Source organism: Nannobrachium achirus (genome assembly GCF_963921795.1).
Source record: "Nannobrachium achirus genome assembly, chromosome: 20".
Classification (NCBI taxonomy): Eukaryota; Metazoa; Chordata; class Actinopteri; order Myctophiformes; family Myctophidae; genus Nannobrachium; species Nannobrachium achirus.
Genome location: NC_137827.1, coordinates 31,117,387 through 31,141,890, shown reverse-complemented (window position 1 = coordinate 31,141,890; position 24,504 = coordinate 31,117,387). Strand labels below are relative to the sequence as shown.

At 42.1% G+C, this 24,504-nt stretch overlaps 2 protein-coding genes across 4 annotated transcripts in view; one reads left to right on the top strand and one right to left on the bottom strand.

The window, feature by feature from the left end:
- uggt1 (UDP-glucose glycoprotein glucosyltransferase 1) overlaps window positions 1–15,877 on the top strand; it is a gene marked incomplete at its 5' end in the record, with an annotated part of 36,784 nt that extends 20,907 nt beyond the window's left edge. For both annotated transcript variants that reach the window (XM_080749974.1, XM_080749975.1), the window contains 20 exons: window positions 111–205; window positions 559–765; window positions 1,405–1,536; window positions 1,754–1,884; window positions 2,238–2,333; window positions 2,458–2,560; window positions 2,794–2,873; window positions 3,142–3,331; window positions 5,444–5,602; window positions 5,885–5,970; window positions 6,208–6,292; window positions 9,687–9,775; window positions 9,913–10,017; window positions 10,188–10,272; window positions 10,767–10,949; window positions 11,120–11,280; window positions 11,406–11,520; window positions 11,741–11,857; window positions 12,278–12,431; window positions 13,589–15,877. In XM_080749974.1, the coding sequence (XP_080606100.1) occupies window positions 111–205; window positions 559–765; window positions 1,405–1,536; window positions 1,754–1,884; window positions 2,238–2,333; window positions 2,458–2,560; window positions 2,794–2,873; window positions 3,142–3,331; window positions 5,444–5,602; window positions 5,885–5,970; window positions 6,208–6,292; window positions 9,687–9,775; window positions 9,913–10,017; window positions 10,188–10,272; window positions 10,767–10,949; window positions 11,120–11,280; window positions 11,406–11,520; window positions 11,741–11,857; window positions 12,278–12,431; window positions 13,589–13,608 (2,393 nt within the window). In that variant the 3' untranslated portion in view covers window positions 13,609–15,877. The remainder of the gene's footprint in view (window positions 1–110; window positions 206–558; window positions 766–1,404; window positions 1,537–1,753; window positions 1,885–2,237; window positions 2,334–2,457; window positions 2,561–2,793; window positions 2,874–3,141; window positions 3,332–5,443; window positions 5,603–5,884; window positions 5,971–6,207; window positions 6,293–9,686; window positions 9,776–9,912; window positions 10,018–10,187; window positions 10,273–10,766; window positions 10,950–11,119; window positions 11,281–11,405; window positions 11,521–11,740; window positions 11,858–12,277; window positions 12,432–13,588) is intronic.
- A 249-nt stretch (window positions 15,878–16,126) lies between these two features.
- On the bottom strand, window positions 16,127–24,333 carry LOC308305629 (transcription factor Sp3-like). Of its 2 annotated transcripts, none has more exons than XM_080750454.1 (8): window positions 23,758–24,333; window positions 22,433–22,663; window positions 21,653–22,228; window positions 21,268–21,468; window positions 20,640–20,838; window positions 20,282–20,471; window positions 19,736–19,932; window positions 16,127–17,829 (listed from the first exon to the last, which is right to left on the bottom strand). In XM_080750454.1, the coding sequence occupies exons 1-8, from the start codon at window positions 23,824–23,826 to the stop codon at window positions 17,576–17,578; spliced, it is 1,917 nt and encodes a 638-aa protein (XP_080606580.1). In that variant the 5' UTR covers window positions 23,827–24,333; the 3' UTR covers window positions 16,127–17,575. The 2 variants fall into 2 exon arrangements, with proteins under 2 accessions (XP_080606580.1, XP_080606581.1); XM_080750455.1 differs by having other exon boundaries at window positions 21,653–22,216.
- Window positions 24,334–24,504: the final 171 nt, after the last annotated feature.

The following is a 24,504-nucleotide window of genomic DNA, read 5'->3' as shown; positions in this document are numbered from 1 at the left end:
GATAACGGCAATTTTACCCCGTTCTTCTGACTCATATGGTTGCCTTGCCTGCATGATGTCGTTTTACTAGAGAGAGTTACAACCTTTATCCTTGCTCTGTTATTTGTCAGACGATGGCGTCATCCGTCCAGTAACGTTCTGGGTGGTGGGAGACTTTGACCAGCCCTCTGGACGCCAGCTCCTCTACGACGCCATCAAACACATGGTACAAAATACACAGACAGTAAATTATATTTATTAGAATTTCAGTTTGCCAGGAGGTACTACACTCTTCATACATAGATGAATACGTTTTGCACACACGGATCTATGGATTGTATATGTTTCATGGGATGTTATAGATCACAGTTACATTTACATTAAACAGTTCATCAGTATGGCCACTAGATGGCAGGATGAATATACCTGTACTGTTGTTATTTTAGAGAATCCCATGTCACAGTCAGAGCAATCAATTTGGTGCTCTACTTTTCTCTTTCTGTTGTTAAAATTAAACAAGTGCATTTTCGAGTCCTCAGAGCCAGCCTTCCTCTAACTCTGCATGCTTTTCTAAAACAGAAAACCAGCAACAACGTTCGCCTGGGTATGATCAACAACCCATTGGCTGGGCCAGGCAGTGATACAAGCCGTGTGACTCGGGCCATCTGGTCTGCCATGCAGACACAGACGGCAAACAACGCCAAGAACTTCATCACCAAGATGGTTAAGAAGGAGACCACAGCAGCCCTGGAAAAGGGCACTGATATCGGAGAGTTTGCTGTCGGGGTGAGGATGGAGAATAGAGAATTGATCTAAACCTAACCCACCCTTCAAACTTTTTTACCAGTAAATGAATTCTTACACTCTGAGTTAAATGAACACTGAGGATTTTACAGTGTAGCAGGCTGTTTCAAAGTATCATACGTAAGTACAACACACTAAGCTAAATGCCAAAAAAAGATTGGACAAAATAGGCTACATTTGTTGTTTTGATGTCGCTGAAAATGATAAACCTGATTTATATTTCTACATATGCAATCAACGCTTAATTGTAATGCTTGTTCCCCCTCAGCCACTTGCAGTGCAACATAAAACCATCTAAAAAGCATCATAAAAATACAATGTAAAACACACACAGTAACATAGATAAACATTTTAAAAACTCAATATGTACGATGTGCATTTAATTTGTGAGTTGCTAAATTCCATGGTGCAATCATTGCCAATGGAAAGTAAAAGGGTATGTACAGATAAAGTTTCATTGTGTAACCATACAGTACATTTATGTCACTGTCAAACATTCAGGCATTCCTCCACTTCTCACGCCCAGTGCTGCAAAGTAACAAGTCAGCTAACCGAATCAATTATCTTAAAATGCCCCCTTTTCCTCTTCTCCGCTGTCTAATCCTGGCATCTCTTCTGCAGGGTATGGATGTGGCATTGTTTAAGAGCGCGTACGAGGGGTCCAAGCTTGACTTCCTACTCTCCCACGCTGCTTACTGTCGAGATGTGCTCAAACTGAAGAAAGGACAGAGGGCGGTCATCAGTAATGGAAGGGTGAGTCATGCAGTCACGACACAGATGCACTGAAATGCAATGAAAGATGTCATGCTCTGCCTTTTCAATTACGTGGGCTGACCCAGGCTAGCTGTCACCATGTGTCAATTTAATGGAATAAAAACTAAAAGCTATATAACATACACTGACACGTACATGGACATTGGACATTATAACCGGGATGTCACCAGCCATTTCTGCATTGTCTCACCTGCAGATCATCGGCCCACTGGAGGAGGAGGAGGTCTTTAATCAGGATGACTTCCTGCTGTTGGAGAGCATCATTCTGAAGACGTCTGGGGAGCGAATCAAAAGCAAGGTCCAACAGTTTGGGATCGAGGAAGACCGGTAATGTCATCATCATCATAGCCTATTTAAAGGGCTGCTTACCCTTTGCCTGATGGGTCAGTCTCAAAAGTGTGTGAAGTACTACATACATGCAGGCTGACGGTGTCTTTTATTTCGAATTTGCTTCAGTAGAGCTTATTGCTGTCTGCGACTACCGCATTTGCATCCGCAGGGATGCATAAAATATACGATATGTTAAATTAATACACAAAGGGAACAATAATGTGACCAAATAAATGGGCCTATGTGTTTGAAGTCCAGCCACCTTCACAGTGGAGCTCATAGAAATGAATGTCTGATTGATTGAACTTAAGTGCTGATGTGTATTTCTGTGTGCTGTTACATTCTCATAGGGCCAGTGACCTGGTCATGAAGGTGGACTCTCTGCTGTCTTCTCAGCCCAAAGGAGAGACTAGGGTTGAATATGCCTTTGCTGGCGAACGCTACAGGTACAAACTGTAAACCATAGTACACACTACAGCAACCAACCAAAGTGAAAGGGTTAGGGTGCAGGGCACATATTGGGTATTGCATTTAATAAACTCTCTCATCGTGTTCACTTCTTCTTGGCAGTGCTGTGAAGATCCGTCCGAAGGAGGGAGAGGTGTACTTTGATATCGTTGCCGTGGTGGACCCTGTTACAAGGGATGCCCAGAAACTAGCTCCACTGCTATTGGTATGTTGAATGTGTTTCCTCAATTCCATTGTTGGATGTGTCTTTATAGTTTTTTTTATGTTTGATTCGGTGCACTTAAAATCCAGAGTGTTTATTTTACTCTGAGTGTTCAAATGCAATCCAATTGACCCAGGTTACATTTCACACTTTCAGAGTTATAAATTAACACTTTATTTTACTACATACCGCTAATATTTTCCCCTCTTTGTCCTCTTTCTCTCTCTCTCTCCCAGGTCTTGAAGCAGCTGGTGAATGTAAACCTGCTAGTGTTCATGAACTGCCAGTCTAAGCTCTCAGACTTGCCTCTCAAGAGGTACACACACACACACACACACACACACACACACACACACACACACACACACACACACACACACACAAACACCACAGCTCCTCATTTACCTATAACTTTACCATATACCAAATTCCTCATTATTCGTGGTTATTCAAAAGTCTGATTTCAGTAAATAAAGAATAAAGAGAGGGGAGTATGGAGATTTGGTCGATAACTAACAAGCCACAGCTCTTGTCTGTTACTTGTCTGTTTCTGGTAACATTGTGGACTCTTTTTCATCCACTAGATTCTACCGCTATGTTCTGGAGCCAGAGGTGGGCTTCCAGGCAGATGGGAGTTTCTCTCCAGGGCCCATGGCTATGTTCCTGGACATGCCCCGGACTCCCCTCTTCACCCTCACCCTCAACACACCTGAGAGCTGGATGGTCGAATCTGTCCGCACCCGCTATGACCTGGACAACATCTACTTGGAAGAGGTAAGTGTGTGTGTAGCAGTGGTGGAAAGTAACAAAGTACATTTACTTAAGTACTGTACTTGAGGACAATTTTGAGGTGTTTGTACTTTACTTGAGTATTTCCAAATTCCAATTACTACTACCAAATACTTTTACTTCTACTCCACTATATCTTGGATCCATATTGTACTTTTACTCCACTACAATTATTTGAAACCTTCCGCTACTAGTTGCTTTGCAGATATACATTATAATATTATAAAACATACATTAATTAACCACTTCAGCCCTATTTTATACCTAGGCTATTTGAAAATAGCAGATCTACAATCCCACAACGTGTTATGGCTCGTTGAGATGTGGTATTTTCAAAGAATTTGTATTTTACTTTGGGTACTTTAAATATATAATGTAACAGCAAATTTTGGTGTGCAGTGCATACACTTACAACGCATGCAGGCTTATGGTGTTTTATGCTTCAGGTAATGGGTTCCATACTTACTAGGCAAACATGTTTTACAATTGTATTAAGTGGAAAGTTTATTAGAATATGAATTTGAAGTTGATTTTACCACAGTGGCTGGTCATATAACTTCCGCAGCCCAAAATGTATCTGCTTTTGGCTGGCAGCCCGTGTTAATTTCCGACACTTATTGTTGACAGGAGCTGTGTGTGTGCATGTGTGCGCCCTTGAAGGCATATTTTACAACCCATATCCACTATCTCTGCTTTCTCTAACCTGACAATGATGAATAACGCACTCCATCCTAGTTTATTGGTTCCAGCTGGATACTCAATCCTCCCACCACAGTTTTTGTATCATAGGGCGGCTTGCACCAAGAGAGATTAAATAAATCTTAGTTTAGGGTTAATCATGGTTTTGTTGATCTATGATTTATTTTAAATCGAGGTGTGTTGCACCACTTAAATTTAAGCATTGCTTAACAAATCTGTGAATAAACCCTTAACCTGTGATTAAAACTATAACCTGCGATTAATTCATGTATTAAATGTCCTCCATCTTGGATTTGCGATGTGTAAACACACTGGAATAAACTATTCTCTTGAGCCTAATATCATTAACGTTACTTTTATATTTACTTCGGAGAGAATGTGGGCAGGCCTATCACCTTCTATGTTAAGAAGAGCGCCTGTAGCCAAAAAATATTTAATTTTATAACGCTCCGCATACTACGGTGACGCTCGCTACGGCGCGGCGCGGCGATGTGATGCGCGGCTATCTAGGAACTAGGAAGCAAAGAAATACACCACAGTTTGATAGTTTTGTCAATTATGAAGCGATTTCGAAAATTAAAACGTCTGCATATTGGCTGGGAAGTCCGTGCACTTCCATGACAACTGACTGTATTATATCCCTGTAAATATTTAAGTGTTCGCTATTTTAAAATAGCCGATGTACAAGGATGTATTGAAGAAAACAATATGATGAGATTTTTGTTTTCAACTGTGCAACGCTGTCCGCAGCTACAGCTTGCAGCTGCAAGCCTGTAGGGCTTGCTGTGAGGCTTCCCTCACAGGAGGGGATCCCCATTCATGTCAATGGCATGTTTGCATTTAAACCACCTCTACAGCAAGTTTAAAATTAATCCCTTATCGATGTTTAAATCTAAGTTTAAAGTAGTGGTGCAACAGGATTAACATTAATCCAGGTTTAGAATGAAAAGTAAAACCAAGATTAAAAGGATGGTTTAAAACTAAACCTGATTAATGAAAACTAGGTTTAAGGTTTGGTGCAAGCTGATTAAAAGATAAACCTTGATTTAAACCAGTTTAAGGCTTAAACCGTGTTGGTGCAAGCCGGCCTTAGAGTACTCAGAAAGAAAGTTGAGGCCTTACCTTTTTGTCTGGGTATTTGATAGTCTTGGCTAAGTGCTCACTCGTGGCATCTGCTGTTGAAGCACATTCTGTTCCTGACTTGGCGGTTTTAATATCTATCTATCTCTCTCTTTCTCTCTCGCTCTCTTTCGCTCTCTCTCTCTCTCTCTCTCTCTCTCTCTCTCTCTCTCTCACACACACACACACACACACACACACACACACACACACACACACACACACACACACACACACACACACACACACACACACACACACACACACGTCATGTTCCAGGTTGACAATATTGTAGCAGCAGAGTATGAGTTGGAGTACCTTCTACTGGAGGGTCATTGTTTTGATGTGAGTACGGGCCAGCCACCACGTGGCCTACAGTTCACCCTGGGAACTACCTCCGAGCCCGTCATCTTGGACACTATCGTCATGGCAAACCTGGTAAATGACCTGTTTCCATGCCCCGCTCTTCAGCTTCTTTGGGTGTTAATAACATCTTGAAATGCTCCCTCCCACTGTAGTTTGGTGCCACTCGAGTGGCTCAACCAGTTAATGCACTTGTTATCACATTTTCATTTTCACTGTTATTGCATGACACCATTTTGTGTGTGTGTTTTTCTTTATTCGATTAATAAAAAAGTAATCAATCAAATATTCTCTTAAAAAAAGTTATCTCCTTTTTAAAAAGAACGCTTTCTAAAAATCGCATGTTCTGCTATGTAGGGTTACTTCCAATTAAAAGCCTACCCAGGACTCTGGATGTTGAAGTTGCGAAAGGGCCGCTCTGATGAAATCTACAAGATATACAGGTAAGACTGAGATATCTAAACAGCGATTGACATATGAACAATGTATGCGCTTCAAAGATTTTCATATACCGTATTTATACAGAGAAAAGAATACACATATATATATATATATATATATATATATATATATATATATATATATATATATATATATATATATATATATATATATATATATTGTGTCTCTTTGCATACATGCCCCTGTTTTATCTTCCGTTGTTTTATAATTTTGTGCAGCCATGATGGTACAGACTCACCGGCCGAATCTGATGACATCATAGTGGTCATGAACAACTTCAAGAGCAGGATCATCAAAGTTAAGGTTGGTTGGTGTGTGAGGTTTTAACTGTCGGTGTAAAGGCTATTCACAATTGCTATTTGTCCACAAATGAATTAGTCTGGAGCGAGCCAGCATCCACCAGTAGATATCCCAGGAAGTGCTGTGCCAATTCTGAACCGGTGGTCTCATATAAATGCATATTAACCATGTTTGAAGTGTGCCGTTGCGCAATTTCCACATAAAATCAGACTAAAAGTGTCAACCTCAAAGCCCCGTTCTGATAATGTTTACATTTTGACTTAAATGTCAACTTTACTGGATGATCAAGAACGGGGCATATTCTGGGTGAGGAGACTGACACTTTTAAAGTAAGATTTTATATGGAAATTGGGCAACTGCACACTTCAAAGCGATGTGAATAATATGTATTCATGTATTAGACCATTGCTTCAGAGTTGGATTTGATGCAGCGTAATTCAGCGAAACTGCAAATTCTGCTAGTTCAAAGAAACCTGTACTTGCTCAAGGATCCAAACGGTAAGTTGAGTAAACCGTTTCAAACACTGGTCATCAGGGTTAACCAAACCTAAAATGGAAAGGAGTAATTTTCCTTGATTATGAATGCTTAGGTGGGGATGGGAGCACGGTAGGTCTGCTCAGTATTATAATCTGTCCCCTTAGTGAACTGGCAGTATACTTATAAATATTTATTACAGAGGCCAAACTTAACAGGTCAGCATGGGTTGTATTTATTCTCACCAGTCAGTAGACAGAGCAAAACATGCAGCTCATAAATAAATCTGGCGGATGTGGAGAAACATAAATATTCTTTAGGGAGTTTACGAATTACCAAGTGTGCATCTACATGGGTTAGGGAACATTGGACACAATATCAAACTACAAATGGAGTTACAAATCGCCCTGAGACTCAAATTCTGTTCTTTGGATGTATTATCGTCTTTGAACATATGCTTAGTGGTAGAATGCAACATGACTGCCATAAAATTGCACCCCTGCTGTAGATGTATAGAAGCTGTGTGCTGATAGTGAAGCATCATTTATACTCTACAAGAGAGACAGCTGTGTGACAGCTCATAAAGCACAGCAATGCTACCACACACAGGCTGTTAGTCCCAACAATCTGATATTTTAGCATTCCCAAATGCCCAGTCTTGTGTGCTAATAGATACTTCAGTGACGACTTGATGAATACCCGTGTGAGCACCTTAGATTGAATTGTGTGGCCGGTGATTTTCAGCCCTTCCTGAGTCCAGATATTAAATGGCTCCATGGCGAACAGCCACATACTGACACACAATGGCATTTGAGAACCACTCTCCCACTGCCTATGCCGGTATTTCGTTATTTAATTTCTCAGCAACGTAACAGCATTTATGTGTAAACCCCACTTTACAGTCCCTTGCTGATTAGTTCATGTTTGGCACCAGTGGCTTAGTGGTTAGCACTGTTGCCACACAGAACAACAAAGTTCTGGGTTGGAACCCGACAGTGGCCTTTCTGTGTGGGATTTGAATGTTCTCATGTTCACAATGTGTTTACTCTGGGTGTTCTAGCTTTGTCCAGCACTAAAATACGAGTTGTTGGGGACATACTGTAGATCTAAAGTTGGTTCCCTGGGTACTACAGTGGCTGCGCACTGCTCCCAATAGTAAAAATTAGGGATGTGAAAAAAATCGACTCATGCTCACCGCGACCTTTTTGGAGCTGTGTGAAGCACAGGCTCCCTATACGTGGCTGTGTGGGTCTGTCTGTGTGTCTGTCTGTCTGTCTGTCTGTCTGTCTGTCTGTCTGTATGTAGCCTGAACTTCCTAAACTTCGGCACGCCACTAGTCCCACAGTTTTGCCACCACACACTCGCGCCATATGTCAAATCGACCGGCTTACTCGGGAATCGTGGGCTATTACTTTTCTAAGAGAAAGGTTCTATAGTTTAATTGATATTAATTTATTAGTGAATTAATTTTCCCCATTGACTTATAATGGGAATCGCAAAAACTCACATTCAATTATTTGTCTCTCGCAAACCATAGGGGCTAGAGTTTCAAGACTTGGAGAGGAGGTTCATAATGATTTCAAGGATTAAATAAAAAATAATTGTGTCATTTGGCCGCATGGTGGCGCCATAACACCCCACTTTACGTTTTGGCCTGTAACTCTTGAACCGTAGGTCGGAAAATTAAAAATATTTTTTCCCTGGATTCCTTGGGTCATGACGCATCTCCCCATATAGGCCACGCCCATTTGCGCCATGATAGATTTTCCGCCATCTTGAATTTTCTCCAAAACACACTTTTTGCTCCTTTTCCTACATATTTTCTTCAAATGTCACAAAAATCGGTACACATGATCCACACACACACACACACACACACACACACACACACACACACACACACACACACACAGCTCCACTTCACACGGGTGTGATTTTTTAAATTATTATTATTATTTCTTTCTAAAGTTTTTCCCCCAAAAATGTTTTAATCGCTTGTTCGTTATAAGCGGCAATGTTTTCCAAATGTGAGAGGACCTGTGTGTGTGTGTGTGTGTGTGTGTGTGTGTGTGTGTGTGTGTGTGTGTGTGTGTGTGTGTGTGTGTGTGTGTGTGTGTGTGTGTGTGTGTGTGTGTGTGTGTGTGTGTGTGTGTGTGTGTGTGTGTGTGTGTGTGTGTGTGTCGGGGACGAGTGAATGTCTGTGTTGCATGCATGGATCGCAGATTCGCATGCATGCGGCGCTGGTCAGGTCCGCGGACTACTGGTTGAGAAACACAGCTGGTCTGTTCGTGTGCCGCGTCATAGCAGTGCGCGCTGACTGGATGTGTTATGTTTACCTCCTGCCTTTGCATGCATGCTTGACACGAAAGCTTGCTTATTTAATGGTAACGTCGCCTCGTGTGCAGTGATTTTGTCAAGATTGACAATAAAACACAACACAAAATAAATACACTACTCGCCGTTAATGCGACACACCCGTGGACACGGTCGGGGAGGGAGAGCCTCTATGGGGAGAGCGAGCCAGCGAGGCAGACCAAACAAAGCTCCACATTTGATACACTATTCTGGAGTGCCAGCCTGAGCGCTCCCACTACGGAACGGTTCCATGGACTTTGTCACTCCGCTTCTAGTCTATAGAGAACAGACTCCATGCTAACGCAAGGAAGAGCTATTGTTTATTATAATTATTATTAGGGCTTTGATGCAAGTTCTGGTGGGTGCTGCTGCAAGTTGTGTTGCTTAAAGTAATGCGCCGTCGTGGTCTCCTCAGCTGCGATCGACGCGTCGATTTTCGGCCGCGATGCGTCGATTCGCAAATAATGCGTCGATTAACATCCCTAGTTAAAATGTGTGGGATGGATTTCCCTATGGGAAAGAGTAAAGTATAAGTTAGCTCAACACAATTTTAAATGGTGTGCTCAGGTCCAGAAGAAGCCAGACAAGTTTAATGAAGAGTTGCTGAGCGACAACACCCAGGAGAACGACTCTGGCTTCTGGGAATCTCTGACCAGGTAAGATGTTCATGACGCCTTCATTTTTTAAAAGTAAAGTAGACTTAAAAAATATTCATGTGTTTTCTCTTTTCTAGAGGAAACTGTCAGTCCTTTTATCAAGCATTGCCTCCTAATAATCTCTATTTCTCTGTCAGAGGGTTCTCGGGTGGAACAAAGACAGAGGAACCTAAACAAGAAAAAGATGATGTCATAAATATATTTTCAGTAGCCTCGGGCCATCTGTATGAGAGGTTCCTAAGGTAAGACTCACTCCCACATACACAGCATGCAATAAAAAGGCAAGGAATATTATTCTCCAATTAGAAACACACAAAATCCTAGAAAGCCTGATCAATACTGATGCTTCTTAGTTGATACTGCCATCCTCTTTTTTTCTCACATCCGTGTCTCTCTTGGTTTTACCTCTCAGGATCATGATGCTCTCTGTTATAAAGAACACCAAAACGCCCGTAAAGTTCTGGTTCCTCAAGAACTACCTGTCGCCAACCTTCAAGGTATGGTCATCCTAACATTGAAATGGAGATTTTTCACTGTGGGTTTTGCTGTGTGTGACTTCATTTTCAAACAAATGCTTATATCATCATCAGAGTTGTGGGTTTTTCTACTACTGTAGGTGTTATAGAAACTCTTAGTCTCATTCTGATTTCATAGATGTATTCATCTTTTCTACATACTTTAAACCTTCATTGTCCTCCAGGACTCTATCCTTGGCCCCTCTTTTTTCATCTAGGGAAAGTTTCTGCAGAAAAAAAGCCAGTGTATTATGCAAGCTCACACTGCGTCACAATAGGACATATTATGAGCTTGTATATCCGCTATTTTCACAGAATGTTCGCCCCACATTTTTACTGTGTGGATTTATTCTCTGCTACTTTGTGTCGTCCTGAGAATATCCCAGGCACAGATATGTGTGCTACTGTGCTTACATGCAGTCACAGCCGTGTGTGTGTGCGTGTGTGTGTTTGTTTGTTTGTTTGTTTGTTTGTAGGAGTTCATTCCCCACATGGCAGAGGAGTATGGTTTCCAGTATGAACTGGTCCAGTATAAATGGCCCCGCTGGCTCCACCAGCAGACAGAAAAACAGAGGATCATCTGGGGTTACAAAATCCTCTTCCTGGACGTGCTCTTCCCCCTCGCTGTCGACAAGTTCCTGTTTGTGGACGCTGACCAGGTTAACATGCGCACATGTACACAAACATAGTGTGTCCAAGTCAACTTCTTTTTCATCTGTTTTTGGTACACTAAAGGTGTTTCTCAAGCCCTATTCATCACTGGATAAGTACCTGTGAATAGGGCTTTCATCTAATATTCACACACATTCATCTTCCTCCTCTGCTGCAGATTGTGCGGACTGATCTCAAGGAGCTTCGTGACTTTGACCTGGAGGGCGCTCCATATGGATACACTCCTTTCTGTGAGAGCAGGAGAGAGATGGACGGCTATCGCTTCTGGAAATCTGGCTACTGGTCCAGCCACCTCGCTGGACGCAAGTACCACATCAGGTATACTGTATATACACTCTGGTGACTAGGAATGTATTTCTTGAAGTAGTGGAATATGATGGGTTAAGAATAAACTCTGCTCACCTCCCTTCATACATTTTTCATACCCCACCTCCCCTGCCCAGTGCCCTTTATGTTGTGGACCTGAAGAAGTTCCGCAAGATAGCTGCAGGGGACCGTCTCAGAGGACAGTACCAAGGACTCAGCCAGGACCCTAACAGTTTGTCTAACCTCGACCAGGTGTGCATCTGTGTAGACATCTCAGGATATCCATGAACTTAACTTTGTAAAAGCATTTTCCTCCATCTGTTTCCCTCATTCGTTAAAGTACTTCACCCCCCTTTCTTGTATCAGTCTTTCGGTTGGTGTTTTAATTCTGTGAAGGTTTAACTTACTTAACATTTGAAAGATACTAGAGTATATAGATACAAGTTAATAGATGTACTTGTCCTTTGTGCAGGATCTTCCCAACAACATGATCCACCAGGTGCCCATCAAGTCCCTCCCCCAGGAGTGGCTGTGGTGTGAGACCTGGTGTGATGACAGCTCCAAGAAGAAGGCCAAGACCATAGACCTGGTAGGAGCCTGTTACAGTTTGTGAACATCAAGGATGTGACTAGAAAAGGCTCACTCTCTAAATGTTTAGCTCAACTAGAGACTGATGACAATTAAAAGACCTTTAGGGTGGTCCTTCTTAGTGCTATGGTGACAATGTTAATTTTCAAAGCAGCAGGTGTAGTTTTGTCAGTGGCCGTCTTGGTCACTGTTCTAGTAACTACCACTGATTTCGATGTCCCCAGACGTATTATAGGCGGAGATCTCTTGATCATCTGGCAACATAAATCTATGATCAGAACAACATAAACAACAATGTTCACAACAAACAATTTCACTTTTCAGCATGTGCTTATGTTCGATTTGGTCCACTGCTTCCTTCTGCTGTTTTTTACTAGTTTTCTTCTCTCCACAGTGTAACAACCCTTTCTTCTCTCCACAGTGTAACAACCCCATGACCAAGGAACCCAAGCTGCAAGCTGCTGTGAGAATCGTAGCAGAGTGGACAGACTACGACCAGGAGGTTAAACGTCTGCAGACCAAAGTTCAGCAGAGAGCAGCAGACAACAATCACACGGCACAGAAGTCAGACACAGGTATTGACCCCCCCCCCCCCCCCCCCATCTTAAAAGTTCTCAAAGTGAAAAATCCTCCTCAATTCAGGCCTTACATATTTATTTATTTTTTGGCTGGACCAGAAGGCATTGGTGAGTTGGCCTAACAGCAGACTATACAGTCTGTCAATAAAGTGCGCTTCTTCAACGTACACATGTACACACACAGGAAGGACAGAGCAGTCTATTAAACATGCACTTGCATTGTATTTATGAATTCAGGTGAAATATCAACTAGCACAATTTAGGTTGGCAGTCAGGAGACCAGAGAGGTTCAGAAAAGGCAGACAAAGGCTGCCTGAAACTGATCATGGGAGAAATTGAGATTGAAAACAAAACAAAACATTATGCTCAATGTGGAATATGCAGTAAAGTGAAAATCTGTCTATGGCTTTGTGGGTTTATTGATAAATCTGTTGAGAATCCATCAATGGCATTAAATGAGTTTAACCATGCCATGCGATATGCTCTTGTAGTACACTTTTAAAGGTAGAGTATGGGATGTTCCTTTGTTAAAATAGTGTTAAATAGCTCTATTCTGATTCTATAGTAGGGTTCATTGCTAGTATAGAGTGTTTGTTCAGTATCAGGAGTCTCCCTGTCTCTCCAGTTCTTTAGTAAACAGATAATGCATTTTCAGGAAAGGATACCATTTTTTATATTATTTTTTCCCTTTGGAAGTGGTGACACAAATAAATGAGCAGACAAAATTGTAACTGGAACACTATCAAAGTGATGCTGATAAATGAGCTCTCTCTCCTGGCTGAAATTTTGCAACCCACCTGTAAATGTAGTTTCTGTTTATTAAAGAGCTCGAGAGACTGGTAGACCCCTGTTACTGAACAAACACACTGTCTATAGCAAGCAACAGAATATAACCTTTTAACAAACCCCTTGATGTTTTAACCAAAACGTCTTTTAACAACAAACGGATAAACATTTAATATCCAGGAATTAGCATTGTATACACTCCCAGACTATCCCTCTAACAAATTACCCACAATCTCACTCATTAGCCCTGACAAGGTCCAGCCATATATACTAGGTTTTGACCCGGTCTAGTTACTTAAGTATCCATCGTGATTTGTGAGCATCTGTTGTTGAAGCACATTTTCTCCCTCTCTTTCTCCGTCTCCCAGATGTTCACACAGAGTTGTGAGTGTCCATTGGAGACTGTGACAAGGCAGTGAATTAGACTCTGTTTAAAGAGTCTGCTTCATGGGAGAGACACCTCTCCTCCTGGGGAACGGCTGACTCCTGGCACACAGACCACAGATGGTTGAATTTATTTTCTTGTTTTGTTCTTGTTTTCTTTATATACAGTGTGAGGGGAAGCTACAGTGGTCAGGTGAAGGTGGTTGAAGTGTTCTTCTGTGTGTGTGTGTGTGTGTGTGTGTGTGTGTGTGTGTGTGTGTGTGTGTGTGTGTGTGTGGAGGGGGGGGGGTGTTGCATAACATCCTTGAATATGGATTCTTTCTTTCCCAAATCACTTAATTTTCCCTCCCTTTTTCAAATTTGGCCTGTGTACGTTTTGCACTGATTGAATATCCCGACTTTGGCTTCATCTGTAAGCACAAAGAGGAACTGTTCCAATGTGATCATTACCCATGACCATAACTGCTCATTGACTTAATCGCCTGACAAACCATCTGTCTAGATAGAACAGCTGAGGCCAGTTCAGTCCGATTCCATGGGGTTATATTGAATTATAATTATAATTTTAACTGAGAGAAAATGGAGCCAGGCTAGCTAGAGGTTATCACATTTGGATCAACTCTGATCTGGACAGGAAACTAAATCTGTAGTCAACATTGCATCCAAAACATGCACTGGCTGCTTCCACTATTTTCCCAGCCAATTTGATTTCTATAATAGAACCACACCGAATAGAACAACACCTTCCCAAATAATTGTTGTTTACGTGCCAAAGTGGCTGCTAGCGTTTGGGAAATGTCTCAGCCAGAGCCAAAAATTACCAGAATTTGGCAGGTGACGGTCTTAATTTCTCTGGTAGTGTTGTGATGATTTAAGCCCGTATGTATAATTTGAGCAAGGTCCTTAGGTCTTTGGAAAAGAACCCAAATTATTTGATCACATCCAGTTCCTACACAGTTTGGTAATTACTTAAGTGTCTGAAGAGCATTCGTTAGCTATAGAGTGGTACCTCCATTAGATGGTAATTAGATGGTTACTGCTAATGCTATCAGTATCCATCTTATCAAAAGAATAAAACGTCCAAAATCCGATCCAATCAACGTATGTCAAGGAACATGGATGCAGAAAATGCTTAAGAGCTCTGTTATACACCACTGACACCACAACTGGGCTCATAAACTTGTTTTTTTTTTTACTCTGCTTTGTTTAAATAAAAAAAACAGACATCCTTGATTGCATCCCCAACCCCAGTTTCCTGTGGAAAGTTAATGTCACAGTATCAAACTCAGGGAAAGAGAAAGAGGTTTCGGGCTCTAGTGGCAAGACCTGCCAAGATGCAGACAGCAAGCTGATTGAATTTCTCATGGCAGAAGAAAAGGCCGGTTTGTATGTAAATTTGATCAAGCACACTAGAGGTGAAAGGGAAAGGGCTGGTTATAGAGTTAGGAATATAGTTATTATCACAATATCAGTTTTTGTTTTGGACAATTCTGTGGATTTGATTTTAGGAATGTGTTAATATTTGGTCTAATTTTGTATTTTAGTTACTGGTGAACATGTCATTACTACTCTTCAAAGAGACACCAATTACAATAGTTTGTTCATTGGCTTCCTATTGTACAGCAGTAATCTGTAAGCGGGAAATTGAACCAGAATGTTGTTTTCTCCCTGGCATTAAGTCTAGCCATTTCAAACAAATGTCTTGTCTTTAAATAAATCTCAAGTCTTTATGGTGGACTGTGTGCACTTGAAGCCTGAGACAATAATATTGATCAGGTTAATGGCGTCAGGGAAGTAGATTTTCGCCAGGACTGCCAAAAAAATATTTCTAAGATTCTTACACACAGATTGTCTAACTGTGATGATCAAACCTGTGACCTTCTAGTTACAAGGTAGCCATTGACACAAACATGCTTTCCTTCAATATTGTCCGTAACCAAACCTCTGAGAATGTCTTCTCCATTATTAGAACATGAAGTGCAGTTTTATTTTACATTTTTAGCTGAGGGAAGCTAATGTAGCGTAGCCCACCCATTTTCTGCTGAGTTTATGCAAAAGAGAGACTGTATTTACACTGGAAACATCAGATTTTTTAAGACTCTGCAGCACAGATCTAGTATGTCATGGCAGACATTATCTGATTCAACTGTTAAGTCAGAATCACTATAGCGACCACTCGCTCTTAACTCAGCAGCTTTTCTTTTTTACTACCTGTACTGTTAACTGTTGGCAATCAATTTCTTTTTTAAATAAAATTCTCAATATTCAACATGGTTTTAGCGGCATTGTCTCCTTACACGTTCCAGGAATCTTATGCAGCACATTACATGGGGCCTCAGCTTATTGAAAACAGGAGAAAAGGGCGTTTTAAGCGGTGTGGTGGGTTTATATTGCATCAACTTGTTACTGGAAGGTTTCAGACTTTTATTGTGATCCATTTGAAAAAAGGTTTTACAAAAAGTAACATTCAAATTTTACACATTCTTAAAAAAAACAAAAGAAATCAGTTAAAATAAGGTTTTGATACAACAGATTCCGTTAACTAAATAATGGCTTCTATAAACAATGTGAAAAAAAGAGAATATACATGTAAATGGATGCTACGAACATGGACAAAACTGAGGGAAAAAACAAACAATGGCATGATTGTTTCCTGACTCGGTGACTAGTCACCAGAATCACACAGAATGGCTATTGGAAAATTATTGTAAATCCCATGTCACACTGTGTCCAATTGGAATGTTCCACAAGTCCACAAATTTAATTGTCCACGAGCTGACACTTTGTTGCATATATCTCTCACTGAATCATATGGCAGCATTTTGCATTTGGGTGCATCTTTGTTTTTTCCACTCCACTGCCACCATACGAAGTTGAACGTATCAAGATCGATGTGTGTGCAACCGAGTGACCGTTGTTTTCTACGGTTCTACGTTTACCAACCAAGGCTTCGTTTTGACAAGACCCAGACAAATGTGAAACGCACATATAACTGAATATAATGTGAATTTACAACAAAGTATGAATGGGAAACAAGGGGTGAAAAAAAATCATTTAAAATGAAGACACCTCTGACTTACAGTAGGTGAGCACAGCGAACCATGTGCGCTCATCAGGACATACGGTAACCAGACATTCTGCTGAGAGGAGCAATATACTTGGAAGAAGTTGCCCATGTTCGGAGCCATTTGCATTTTTCCAAATCCCAGGAAGTGACAAGACCGCCCCTAAGATAAGTTCAAACAGTGTCACCGTCGTCCTATTCTGACCTCCAGCCAACATAACAACTGAAGCAGCACGGCATGAAAACAAACAGGACTGTATTGTGGAAAATGTGATTGCGTAAGAGTTATTGCATGTTTTGAGTAGCAGGAATTTCATGCCAGCCATCAGTGCTACAGTCCAGATGTAGATGCTGTGCTGCTTCATATGTAGGGTGTGTCAAAACCACTGCTTTCACGCCTGCTTGGTACACAAAGAGCCCAGCTCTCCAGAGCGAATGATTAAAAGTCAAATGATCGTTCTGGAGAGGTACACTCATTCCTCTTCCTAAAAACCCCCACCATATGCATTTGACAAACACTTTCCCCATTACAGTTACATCATCCACAAAGCTTAAAAAAACACATGCACCTCCAGCATTTTATACAAGAGTATGATACAAAATAAGGCATTTCATTGTGTTGAGTATTTGTGTTGCATTTGAGTGTGTGTGTGTGTGTGTGCGTATGTGTATGTTTGCGCGTGTGTACATAGCAACCACATTTCTTTTTTTGCCCGCCTATAAAAAGACTGCAAAACGAACATAAATTTGTGATAACTCTTACTTAAAATATATATATTTGTCATATATATTTACGTATATATTCATATGTAAAAAAAAAAAAAAAAAAAGGAAAGTAAGGGGGGAAAAAAGCCAGAGGTCCCTGTGATAGGCCAGTTCCTAATTTGAGTAGACCACACCCCGGTCTTTATTCCATGATGACCTCACCGGGCGCCACAGTGACCAGCTGCAAAGGAATCTCCTGATTGGCTACGAGGTCGTGAGTAGTGGTTTGAAGGATGAGTGCGCTTCCGTCAGCGGTGATGATGGCTTCGCCAGGATTGGGAGACGAGGAGAGGGCCACTCCCCCTTTTTTGTTCTGGTGAGTCTTAATGTGTTTGGCCAGGTGGTCGCTCCGCATAAACCTCTTTGAGCACTCTGTACACACAAATTTCTTCTCCCCTGTCAGAAAAAGGAATAATTTTAAAACATACACATTCATTCAAGACCTAGCAGCAGCCTAACGGGCTAGCTAACAACATACAGAACAACCTATGTCAAAGAAAATTATATCCAAACCACATCTGTAAAGCCTGTCTTAACAGAAGAGGTGCCAAAATCCAATTTTTTAAGTTTACTTGAGTACCATGCTTCACTATATTTGTATTTTTGGACATTTGTGACATTACATGAAAGGGTAAATTATGAATTAACCACTAATAGCCCATTTCAAATAGTGAAAATCACGCTACAATGTTGTGCGTTCTTGAGCTTGTAGATTATTTTTCACTATTGCTTTTTTTTTTTTTACTTTCTGTAAAACATTACAATACAATGAAATCTAAGAATAAAAAAATATGTACTTTTGAATACTTTTTAAAGTATATATTTGACTGAGCAACTTTCTCTATGAATCAAGTACTGGGGTTGAGTATTTTGTCCACCACTGCCAACATTCCTAAATATTTATTCTTCCGTCCATATTCATATCGAAAGAATTAAAACATTTCCGTTAGGAAAAGTGCGCTATCCTTTATTTTACAACTGGCTCATCTCCCACCCAAGAATAGATTTCCTCTTGTGCCACCAGATGGCGCAATTATTCACCTTCTAGTATCCTCAGACAGTCAAGTCCCTACTTTACAGGATGGCCTAAGCAAAATAACAAATTATAATGACCAGAATGCAAGTTATGCAACACCCATATTTAAACTTGATAAAAGGAAAATATAACAATTAAAATCTGTTTGGGGAGGTGAAGAAAATTGTGAGTTTAATATTGAGAGACTTGTTTTTGTTCCACAGAAACCCGTCTCTTCACTTCATGACTTCTTTTAAAAAGGTCCTGACACATCAAGCCGACTTGCATACAGCAAAGATTAATCTTGCACAGTGGTTCTTTGGTTTCTTTGGCAGTTTCAAATGGACCCTTGCAGGTCTGTAACGCAATGTACAAGTGGAACTTGTACACTACAGTTGTACACTACACTCTTGAGTTAAAGGGGGTCCTTGAAATTAAAGTTTGAGAACCACTTGTCTAGCATTCGCAACTAATCAGTGGAGAAAATGGGCTTCATTCTGACATCTGTTTCTATTCAATGAGGTCAGTAATTTGAGCATCAAAACAAGTAGCATGATACCTATATTCATGTAAATCTAACCAGTGACCTAATTTCTGAGACACCCCCTTACTTTATTGTAATCAAACACTTCAGTTGTAACAATGTTTGCTTTGGTGACAATCTATTCAAACTCTGGTCTCACATTAGTATGCAAGTGAAGACCGTACAGGACTCTTAACATCAACTGTTACTCTCCTACACACCTGTCTGGAGAAAGCAGGTGTGCCAAGAGACATATCTACAAACTAGAATTGCATGTTAAAAAGCATTTTAGCTCACATGTGTGATTTTAGGATCTTGTACAACCGATTTTTTTCTACTAGAGGCTAACCTAGAGGGTGACTGCTCTCCATTCCGACATGTCACCACTCCGACATTGACTTCTTATTGTCGGAGTGGCGACACTTCCATAGAGGTTAAGTTTAGGGTAAGGGTTAGAGATAGGGTTAGTGTCGGAATGGAGACATGTCGGAATGGAGACATGTAACCGTACTAGAGGTTCACATCCTTAAAATGCTTTATCTTTTAACTATCTTCAGAGGTTGTTGCTGTGGCAGTTCTCTCATATGTAAAAAGCTCCTTCTGGTGATCATTTGGCCCTAACATCAGTTTCACTGTCTGGACAAGTCTGTCTGTTTGACCAGAGCTGTGCTGACAACAGATGTTTTGAATGTGTGTTTGGTGTCAGAGCTTCTAGTGGTAATGGTGACTTAAAAACAAAAAAACAGTTTGCATGTTACTCTCACCTGTATGTGTTCTCCTGTGTCTCTGGAGCTCATCACTCCTGGTGAACCTCTTTCCACAGAACATCCAGTTGCAGACGAAGGGCCTCTCCCCACTGTGCCAGCGCAGGTGGGCTCGCAGGTGGGACGTTTTCCCATACACCTTCGCACAGCCGGGAATGTGACAGATATGTTGCTTCTTCTTACCCATGCCTGACCCCCTGTGAGAACAACAAGGTTTGAGAAGACTAAGTAACAGGTAGAACATCACCACTGGAAGTACGTATGTCTAGTTATCACTACAAACCCCACAGATCCTTAAATTACTGTCCGTAATGGTGAACAGAAAATAAAACGATGCATTCTCCTCTTTATGAATAAGCAGGTAGTACCTTGAAAAGAAATGTCTGGAAAAACGAGGTGACATAAATTTGTGTATTTGTGGGTACAAAACCATGAAATCAAAGTTTCGATCCAACAAATGCATTCGAAATCTCTAACAGCATAGTTAACGATGTGTCCGTGCGTGTAGGTATCAAAATATGTATTTATACTATTTGTGGGACCCACCTTCCTCCTGACTCTTTACAGTTGGGACAGGTGCAGGCCACCCTCCGAAGCCTCTTGCCCTCCCCCATCTGTCCGTCCATGTCCTCGTCTCCCATCTGGACACGCAGGTTTGACAGGTCACTGGTGTTCAGAGTTGAGTCTCCAGTTAAGTGCCACTCCTCCGAGTCTGGCTCCTCTTTTATATGGATATCTGAGGAAGGAGTTTGAAATAATGAGCAGCGGTGATTTGCAACTTCATCTAAAGATAAAAGCATAAATTGAATAGATATTAAAAAGTAAAAACATTTCAAACTTGTTGCAAGGTTTTTACATGGCAGCAATGAAAAAGACAGGGAGGGGATGTATGAATGTCCCTTACCCGCTGGACTATTAGCATCCTCTCCCTGTGTGTATTGCACCCCAGTCTGTGTTACTGAGTTGACAGTGACAGTCTGGAGGTTAGGCAGGCTGACCTGTCCTCCCTGGCCCAGTGGGAGTGTCTGGACCGGGGCTAAGGTTAGCTGCTGGCCTTGGCCCTGGGGCAACTGGAGACCCTGGAGAGACTGGACACCCTGAACCTAGAGGAACACAAGACCGAACTGGTAAAAAAAAAGATGGCACTAAATCTGCGTAACAAAATAACCCTGTTTACACCTTGCATTCAAATGAAATCTGCATCTGGATCTCTTATCAGTACATATTGTAAAAATGCATATTCATACAAAGTGTAAACATTGCAATGAGAATGCAGTCAGAACTGCCAGGCCACCACTGGAGCAGGTCTGGCTCACATTGAAGATCAGATCTTACAATATCCCAGATACAGATGACATTTTAAAGCAAAATGTAACTGGGGTCAGTGTGACACATTGCACAGACTTAAAATAAGCAAGGTAATCACTTAGACATTACAGGCAATTATGCTATCAAGACAAAACACTAATAACAAGGGAAATAATGTTGCGATCTATGCAAATGCACTGAATAAAACCCCAAACAAAAATTACCTGGAAGGTCTGCCACTGGATCTGCCCGGTAGCAGAGACTGTTTGGGCCTGGATGAGGAAGGTACCCGGGTTGATCAGCTGCACATTTTGTAGAGTCTGACCAGCCGATGTTAGGTCCTGTCCCTGAGCTACCTGGTTCTGGCCGTCTCCAGAAAAGTGCAGGATGGGCTGGGAGATGGTGGAGGCATTTGAAGTAGACACCTGCCATGTAGGACACAGTAAAACAAGCTCAGCCTCTCAAATCAAAGTCAGTATTAAAAGCACAGACAACAGTGAGTTCTGGTAAAAGCAGCTTGAATGAGCAGGATTTACAATACAACATTTTTAAAAAGCAATAGCCGCAAAACCACAAACTGTTGCTGTATTACGGCAAAGCTGATCTGACCTGTATTTGGTGCAGGTGGTTGTGGGAGTTGAAGTTTTCTGTGGATGAAGGGTCAGAGTGACCAGCAGACACAGCAGTTGCTTGAGTCAGAACCCCAGTGCCATCAATGGTTTCAGGAAGATGAGAGGAAGTGGAGGAGGAAGTTGTGGTTGGCACGTAGAGCTCTTGGTGAGCACTAGCATCGGTCTTGGCTCTGGTTTCCTGCCCCTGAGTCTCCAATGATTGGCCGCTCATGATCAGCTGACCATCAGCCGTTAGGCCTGTTGCTATGGACACTGACTGAGCACCCGTCAACCCTAACGACTCCAGGTCCAAGCTGTTTATAGGGACGAAGGTTATGTTGCCAGGCAGTCCAGTTACCGTGCTGGTGTACGCTGATCCACCGCTCAATGAGACACCCTGGATCGACTGCACTTGCCCTGCCTGTGTCAGGAGGTCTGTGGTTGACGATGTGGCAACACTAATACCAAGGTTGCCATGGCTACCATCAATGAGCTGGATGTGTCCCGTGCCATCATCCAATCCCTGCGCTGAAAACCCAAGCGTTCCATCTGCATGTTGGATCTGTGGGATAACCTGGAGATATGGATCAACAATTCTGGTCAATGTGGACTTATGTGTGTTATAGGTTCAATATAGCTGGTCTTCAACTGGTTTTTGTATTGGTGCAACTCAGCCATCCTATTGGGGCAACTTCTTGAACTTGGGAGTATTGCAGCCAATAACAAGTGTGTTTGTGTGCCCAGTGCCCACATGCATGTGTGTTTGTTTTTTCTTTACCTGATACTGAATGCCAGACACTCCGTTGGCTGAGGCATCATGCCCAGATGCTGTAACGTAGATGGGCTGGTTGTGGATACCCCCAAGAGGAAGCACATACTGCCCATTGGACGTGACAATTCCCGAATTTTGTATGTGAACAACACTGTGGTCTTCCTTCCCAGTTGAGACAGGAGTTAACACCTCCCATCGGTCAGAACCGGTTAGCTGAATAGCGGACATGTCTGTCGTCTGGGAGTGAAAATAGAATACATGAGAATAGATATAATCATAACCAACCCAACTGATTCATCAGAGATGGGTTGGGGGAGCAACTCAACTCCAGATGTGATCAAAGGGAGAGTGTGTTATTGTATTGATGTCTGGAAATGAACATCATGTGAAAATGGCATGAGCACAGACTGAATATTGACTAGATAAACAACCGATAAGCGTATAAACAGACAGACACCCTCATTTACTAGCAAACTGACCACCGCAGAGCCAAGCTGGGCATCCTCACAACTCTAACATCTTCAGTGTTTTAATTTGCCCATGTGTAACTCTGAGTGCACAACCCTTACGGGTCCATTGGGTTCCCTTTGTACATTCTCAGAGTTAGAGGATTTGACTGCCTTCCTTGCGCAGCAGTTCTTTGTGGGATCCGGAGACCCCCAGGGGTCCTTGAGGGAGTTCCAGAGGGTCCCTAGCTAAATCACAGATAGGATACAAATGGAACCAAACATAAATTGGGGTCCCAGAGATAGAAATGCCATTAAATGGGGGTCCATAGCCTAATGCATGTCAGAATGGGGGTCCTTGGAATGAAAATGGTTTAGAATCACTGCTAGAGCCTTAAAAATCTTCTTGTTGTGGTCCCTGGCATATCTTTTCAAACGGGGTCCACGGGCTAATAAGTGTCAATGTGGGGGTCCTTGGCGTTCAAAAAGTTTGAGAACCACTGGCCTAGTGCATGGGAACGCCAGAGGTGTGTGTGGGGGATGGGTGACTGTACTGTAGTGCAGAACAGAACTACTGTTTTGATATTCGACGTTATTTCACACAAAATCAACCCACACGACCCACGCATACCCTCAGTCCAAAGGTACACGGGCTATCTTTCAGCAAGCCGACCCAAGTGACTGACTCCAGTGTCCTACCCACTATGGGCGGGTTCTAGAGGGGTAAAGTGGGTGGCCGTTATTGAGGGGGAACACAGGAAGTATACGGCGTTCACCCCATGCATCAAAACCTTAAAACGTGTGAACTTCATTGCTCTCTAAAACATCCAGCGGCCGTGGGCTCGGGGAAAGCGAGAAAAGGCGATCTAAAATGTCGGGATATACCTGTGTTTCCGCTCCGCCGCCGTGTTGCAGAAACTCGCTCTGACTGCTGTCCACGTCCGCGGACGCCATTTCTCCTTGTTTCAGTGGCTGCTGCTGCTGAGGGGGAAAACTAGAGCAAAAACTCTGTAATCTTCACCTCTTGTCCTCCCAGAAAAGCTCGCAAAGCATCCCCACTCTCCCGTCCGAAGGGAGTTGGCCGCGAAACCCAACTTTGCAGCGACTGTTCCAAGGCGATTCCGACCCAGATTGAATGTTTACTTTGTCAACTCCGTCCGCGGCTAGCCAGCTAGCTGCTTAGCTAACCATCTCGCTGGAGCTCCAGCAGAAAGATTAAAAGACGTAGCGTCGCTCTGCTATAGGTAGCACAAACTCACCGAATAGTTGTACGCGTCGATGCGCTAAACGTTACGTACCAGTCATATCGTGATCGGTAGTAAATCGGAAGGTTATCTTATCAACTAAACTCCGAACATGATTATTTTATCAAAGGCGGGCTAGTGTTGATCGGTGAATTCGGGTCGATTTTTTTTCTATTTTGATTGACGGTGCGGGAAACACAAAAAGGTGGGACTAACAAGCTTGACCGTCAAATTTGCATCACATTACAGGAAGTCCCGCCCTTCTTCTCTAAAGCGATTGGTCGGCCACGTGGATAAGTGAGACGTCTATGGCCAACCAAGATGTCAGTCGTTTTATAAAGACATGAGCGCTTCCTGTTTGTTGTTGGACGAGAACAGAGAAGGAATG

Coding starts and splice junctions, on each gene's coding strand:
- LOC308305629 (XM_080750454.1), bottom strand. CDS start 23,826: ATGGCGTCCGCGGACGTGGACAGCAGTCAGAGCGAGTTTCTGCAACAC. Junction 22,229..22,432: donor TGTCTGGCATTCAGTATCAG/GTAAAGAAAAAA, acceptor CCATATCTCCAG/GTTATCCCACAGATCCAACA. Junction 20,472..20,639: donor GGATGCTAATAGTCCAGCGG/GTAAGGGACATT, acceptor CTCCTTCCTCAG/ATATCCATATAAAAGAGGAG.